This window comes from Corapipo altera, unplaced genomic scaffold (genome assembly GCF_003945725.1).
Source record: "Corapipo altera isolate COAL_440 unplaced genomic scaffold, ASM394572v1 316, whole genome shotgun sequence".
Lineage (NCBI taxonomy): Eukaryota > Metazoa > Chordata > Aves > Passeriformes > Pipridae > Corapipo > Corapipo altera.
The window spans coordinates 623,138-629,460 of record NW_020884974.1 but is presented as its reverse complement, the minus strand read 5'-3'; the positions used below and the strand labels follow the sequence as shown (position 1 = coordinate 629,460).

General features: G+C 47.5%; 1 protein-coding gene across 1 annotated transcript; it reads left to right on the top strand.

Moving 5' to 3' along the window:
* The first annotated feature begins 217 nt into the window (after nucleotides 1-217).
* Nucleotides 218-4,287, top strand: ARPC5 (actin related protein 2/3 complex subunit 5). Its single transcript, XM_027665319.1, has 3 exons — nucleotides 218-411; nucleotides 2,088-2,264; nucleotides 3,060-4,287. The coding sequence occupies exons 1-3, from the start codon at nucleotides 346-348 to the stop codon at nucleotides 3,120-3,122; spliced, it is 306 nt and encodes a 101-aa protein (XP_027521120.1). The 5' UTR covers nucleotides 218-345; the 3' UTR covers nucleotides 3,123-4,287.
* Nucleotides 4,288-6,323: the final 2,036 nt, after the last annotated feature.

The following is a 6,323-nucleotide window of genomic DNA, read 5'->3' as shown; positions in this document are numbered from 1 at the left end:
CGGCGGCTGCTGGAGGTGGGTGTGCCCGGCTGAGGCCTGTTCTCCAGGGCTGCAAATTGCAGAAGCGATGGAGAATGATTTCTTTTACTTGGATCCTCATTCACTGAAGGGCCTAGGAGCTATTCTCCAGTCCTGGAGCTGTACAGCTGCGTGTTGGTGCTCCTCCTGTCTTAAGTGGCCTGAAAATTGCTGCCTTAGGCTGTAATCTGTGCTAGCTGGTGAGGGAATCATTGCATCCACTGAGGCTGGAGTGTTTTCAGTCATGCAGAGTATGGCTGTCCTAGTACTTGGTACTTGATTTCCGTGCATTTGGTGTCTGGTCCTTAACCATCTGGCACAGGGAACATGATGGCTGCCCTGCAGGCGGCTCTGAAGAACCCTCCCATCAACACAAAGAACCAGGCAGTGAAGGTGAAATAGTAACTAACTCACTCATGGGTTACTCCCTAAAAATCCTTTCCTGTCTCTGTTGCCCCTGTCCTGCCAGGTGTACTTTGAGGAAGCAGGTTCTAGGGTATTCCCTGATATCAAAACATCCATGACCATTAGTGTTTTAATGCTGTTGGAAGTACTGTAGCTCAAGTGTCGTCTGTCACGGTAACTTTAACTTGGTGCTGGATGAGGTGTGGTGTGTTCTCCTACCTGTGTTGGTTGTGTTTTGTGTGCCCAGGTGTCACCGGATGCCTGTGTGTGACCCGGACATGGCAGCACACGGATGTAGTTGGTGCTGAGTGATCTGGGAACCAGAGTTGCAGTTGTCACCTCTGACAAATGAAACCATTAGCAGTGAGCCTACAAAAAAGGAAGAATTGGTGCTTATCACATCCAATCAGAGTGAAGCTGTTAAAACCTCAGAAAAGGCCAGCCCTCCCCCTGTGACAGGGAGTGGGTGTGTGCATTTCTGAGTGTCCCCAGAATAACCCCTGAATGGCTCATGACTGGGTGGTGGGAGGAACGGGCTGATAAGATGTGGCACTGCCCAGGTAGTGAGTGCCTGCAGTCAGTTCTCCCTGTCCACAGGCACACCTCCGTGCTGCTCATGTGGCAGAGTTTTTTCCCTTTAGCCCCAGCCTATTCCTGAGGGATTGCACGGGGCTCTGAGAACCAGCTGTAACAGATGGCCCTGATATTAATAACTTGTTTCCATTAGCCCTGTATTGCTGGATTTAAGAACACACTCAGTAGTGGAATTGAAGAGGGCAGAGTGAATGAATATTAATGTCTGCTTTCATTTTTAGTTGATCTTTAGAACTTCTGTATTTTTACTTGCAGTTCTTCCTGTGAGAAGTCTTGCTAAGCCAAGTGGTTATGGGATATTAAATTGGGCAAGAACACTGACGTCCACAGTTTATGTAGGGGGAAGCTGCTTGAAGTTTGTCTAAAGTCCAATAAACCCAAGACCTTTTTTTTATCCTCAGTTAATGATGGATGAACAGGAAGAGAAGAAGAGCTGTTGTTTGCTGATTACATGGCTAAGTGCCACCATGAGCATGCCACACACATTCCTGGGCCTCCACGAAATGACATGCAGATCAACTTGCAAATGCTTATTAATGCACAATATTAATGATGCCAGTCTGCAGCCAGTGTGCCTGAGACACTGTTTGGAAAACAGTGGAAGCTGACTGTTTGGAAAACACGTGGCTTCCAGCAGTCACCTCTTCCAGGCTGGCCATGGCATTTCCATGGAATATAATAGTTGTGTCACATTAAAGAGTACAGAGGCGTGGAAAGAGAGGTCAGACAAGCACTTAATTGTCATAATTCTTTTGGAGCTTGCTAGACCTTGAGCTTTGATATGAACATTAAGTATTATTTAATTAAAATATTTAGTTATAATTGTCTAAAATAACTGCATTATTTATTACTATGGCCAAGAATTGCAAACATGAGCAGAGAGACCGAAAAACTAGAGCAGGGCAAACTCTTTACACTGTTTATCCTTGTCTGTTACATGTTAGCATCACACACTGTCCTGTTCAGAACTGTTAAAGAGGAAAACATTCTCATTCACTTTTTTGAGAGAGGAGCAGTATTTGGATGCATCTTACACGAGAATGGATGTGTCTGTGCCTGCCTGTTGACAGGATCGTGCTGAGAGCATTGTGCTGAAGGTCCTCATCTCCTTCAAAGCCAACGATATCGAGAAGGCGGTGCAGTCACTGGACAAGAACAGTGTGGACCTGCTCATGAAGTACATCTACAAGGGCTTTGAGAGCCCCTCTGACAACAGCAGTGCTGTGCTGCTCCAGTGGCACGAGAAGGTGCGTGGGTGGGGTGTGCTCCTGCTGGGTTATCCCTGGTGGCAGGACCTGGGCCTGGTAAGAGCCCCCTTCTGTCTGGTGAAACTCCAGAGCCGTATTTCAGGCTGTGAGGAGGGTATGGTCCCATGACCTCACAGCTGAGTTACATCCTATGCCTTCTCCTGGTTCCTTGGGTAAAGATTCTACAGTTAAAATTTGGTTTTTCCTTACACTGAGGCAAACAAAATGGTTGGATTTGGTGGTTCAAGCATATGGAAGCATAATTTGCAGCTTGGTTATGCAGAGAAATCAAAGCTTACTCTAAGTTAAATAGCTGTGTTTAAAGTGAGTGTGATTATCCTGCCCTGGCACCCTGGGTGCTGGTGTTTTGTGGAGGGCAGGGAGATGCTCATTTGAAATATAGTTGGGATCTGAGTCATTTCATAGAATCCCAGACTGGTTTGGGTTGGAAGTGGCCTTAAAGCCCATCCCATTCCACCCCCTGCCATGGGCAGGGACACCTTCCACTAACCCAGGTTGCTCCAAGCCCCGTCCAACCTGGCCTGGGACACTTCCAGGGATCCAGGGGCAGCCACAGCTCTGGGCAACCTGTGCCAGGGCCTCCCCACCCCCACAGGGAAGGATTTCTTACTAATAATCTAAAACGCTTTCTGTCAGTGTGAAGCCATTGCCCCTTGTCCTGTCACTTCATGCTCTTTTAGAAAGTCCCTCTCCCTCTTTCTCGTTGGCTCCTTCAGGTCCCGGTAGCCTGTAGCTCCCCTGACCTGGTGTTAATTGTTGTGTTTCCCCTCCCAGGCCCTGGCTGCTGGAGGAGTTGGGTCCATTGTCCGTGTTCTGACTGCCAGGAAGACGGTTTAGATCCAGCAGCGAGTGGGAACTGCTGGTGCAAAGCCCGACCAACCCACTGCCACAGCTGCCCCGGGGGCAGCCCTTGTCTCCCAGCTTGCCTTCTCTCTGCTTCTTTCATACCTGACAAGTAATGCGTGTCGTGATCTCTTTTGTGGTTAAGTTCTGGAAAATTATGAAGGTGCAATTTTACTTCTAACAGGAATATTTGATACTGGCCAACATTTCAGTGACTCGTACAGTGACGTGAACAACTTGGTGTTTAGGGTGATGTGCATTTGTGTGTAATTGTGGCAGATTTGGACCTGACTCTCTGAGCAAATGCTGAGGGACTCAGGGCAATGTCTTAATTCTTTTCTCTAGCCAAGCAGTGTTTTGAGCTAAAATCTGTATTTGAGAAGTGGGGCAGCTATTATTAACACAGGTAACTGGACCACATTGCCTTTGGTCAACCTCTGAACCTACACCCGTGAATAGGACAGAAAGTAAAAGCTCCTTCCCAAGCCCAAATATCATTCCAGAGAGCTGAGTTTCCCTGTTTCTTGTGACCAGTCCAACGCTGGGTCTGCAGTGGGAAGGTCACAATGGGATGAAGTTGCAGTTTGGATGATGGAACTTAAAAGGTTGATGGTCCATTTACACTGGAGCTCAGCCCAGTGAACTCTTTATTTTGGGGAGCAAAGATCCTGATGAGAAGAAGAAAAAGCAGCTTTTACACAACAAATCACCTTTCAGCAACTGGAAAGTGATTTGATTTTGTCAAGCACAACTAAGTGGCTGCTTGGGGTAGGCAGAGACACATCCTGGTATCCACACCATCCTTGCAGAGTTCCCATACTTTGCTTCTGGATGTGTAGAGTCTGTAAGGATACCAAACAGCTCACATTCCTGTTGCACTGTGCCTCATTATGTTAGTTAGTGGGCCAATTGGGTTCCCAAATAAAGGGGAGTATTTTAAAAAGAGTTAGGAAAATCCAGGGCATCCCAGGCCACAGATCACCGTAGAAGGTTTAGGGCCAGGACTGAAAAATACATATTTTACTTTCACTATTTTACTGCAGTTCATTTCTTTAAAACTGTTGGGGACCTTCTGAAATCCTTGCTGGTTTTTGATATCTGCTTTTTTTTTTTTGTAATAATAATAAAGACCAGACAATAAATCTTCACTGAATATTTATTCCCATGTCTGACATACCTTCAAGTTTCAGCAGGCTCCTCCTCCAGGGTGGACAACACAGATTGTCTAGTTGTCTTCCTAGGATGCTTTTCCTATGTACCACCACAAGAGCACTGAGCACACCAAGTGGAAACCCCAGCCTTGCTGCAGAGGCCACAGAAAGTCCAGGTTTCACCCATACACACGTACAGGAGCCTCCCCTGAGCCCATGCAGCCATGGCTCCATCTTTACAGCTCTCCCAGGGTCTGTGGTTGGCTTCTCTGCTTCCTTCCACTTGTCCAAATTTGGTTAAGACACCAATCAATCCTTATTTAAAAAATTAAAACCTGCAATCTCAGAGAAGTTAAAAATATTTTCCAAAGCAATTGGTGCCAAAGCAGGTCATTGATGCTCTAGATAGCATTGGATAAATGAAGGGAACAAAAAGAGTGATCTTAAGGTTCTCCAGATCCCCTCAGGTGAGGCTGTGATGGATTTAGGAATATTTCCAAAATGTGTACATCTGTATTTGTGCTCAGGGATGTGCTAAAACACATGCTGACGTGGGGATAGTGCAGGACTTGCAGGGAGGCACCTCTGCTGGTAATGAGTGACAGGAAGGGAAAAAGCAAACCTGTACCTCTGTCCTCCAAATCCTGCCTGGCTCATATTGGTGGATCACCACAACAGGGGGTGAGATTCCTATTAGGAGAAGGAAGCCTTCAGTGGAAAACTTGGTGTAGGTCAGACCTGCCGGAAGGGGGACAGGGTTTGCAGAGCTCTGCTGCCTTCAGCTTGGGCTGGAGCGTGTGGCAAGGGCACCTCATCAGTCACATCCTGCCTTCGTCACAGCCAGGAGACACTGCTGTCCTTCCTCCCTCCCACCATGGAGCTGCAGCCCACACCAGGCCCTGGGCTCTGGTCATCACTCTTGGCCAGAGTTCCCATGGCCTCCCGTGTCACTCCCTGTCACCCTTTGGGAAAAGAGCCATAAAACTTCGAGTCCTGCACAGAGAGCCCTGATGAGCCTTCCTGGGAAGGAGCTGGACATGCTCTGCCTCCTCCAGCCCAATAAAACTCCTTGTAAAAAGGTCTTCCCTCATGCAAAATGTTTTTTCAGTGCCCAGATCAGTCTATTTTTGAATCTCCTCTCCAGAGATGATGATAACCTTGTGCAAATTGTACAAATTCAAACACAAGCACTGCACCCCAGCTGGATTTTGGGCATTTCTATGTATTTCTGACCTGTCTCTTGGTGATCTGCATCTGCTGGTTTCCAAGAATCTTCCACAGGAGATGTCACCATCTCCGATATTCATTTCCTCTGGGATGTTATCATAGAAGAAACTGGTTTGCCTACTAACTCAGCTTGGTCAGAGAAAGGGGAACAAGAGACTTGCTAGAAGGGCTGTGTTTATCACGGCTCTCAAACCATGACAAATACCCAAAAAGAAGGGTGAGCATTCCGTGTGCTTCCATCTTTCTCTGAAATACAAGGAAAAAAAAAGCCAACATTGTCACAGGGGTGATCTCACATCCTTCTCCATCTCCCCTTGTACCTGTTTTGGGGTAAACCTGACCCAGCAGTGCACCAGTTCAGTCAATTAAAAGAGCAGAAAATTATCCCTGCAAGAAGGTGAACCCTTTCCTGCTCCATGCAGTCTTCCATTCCTCACAGGAGTGAGATAAGGCACCTCAGAGGGGTGTTTGCACACTCACCATGTTGCTATTCCCACACCTCTCCTGCATCATGAAGTGTTTGCATTTCCCTCTGCTTTTCCGGAGGTCACAGAGCCTCCTCCATGCTCCTGTGGGAAGCCCATAGGAGCCAGTTGGGTACAGTGGGATGCTGAGGGTGCACATACAACTGGAGAATGAGAGAGCCCCAGGCTCAGGGCTGTGCTCAGTCCTACTTTGGACTAAAACCCAACTCCTTGCTCAGGGCCTCAGGTTTCTCCCAAAGCAGGACTCAGAAGTCTCCTCCTCAGCCTCCCTCCCACTGCTGGAGTTCTGTAATTTGCTGAGGAAGTTTGGGTAAAGGCACAAGGGCAGAGTC

What these genes read in the sequence shown, in the direction of transcription:
- ARPC5 (XM_027665319.1), top strand. Translation starts at nt 346, where the DNA reads ATGATGGCTGCCCTGCAGGCGGCTCTGAAGAACCCTCCCATCAACACA. An exon ending in CAAAGAACCAGGCAGTGAAG is followed by an intron (nt 412 to 2,087) that starts GTGAAATAGTAA and finishes GCCTGTTGACAG; the next exon opens with GATCGTGCTGAGAGCATTGT. An exon ending in TGCTCCAGTGGCACGAGAAG is followed by an intron (nt 2,265 to 3,059) that starts GTGCGTGGGTGG and finishes TTCCCCTCCCAG; the next exon opens with GCCCTGGCTGCTGGAGGAGT.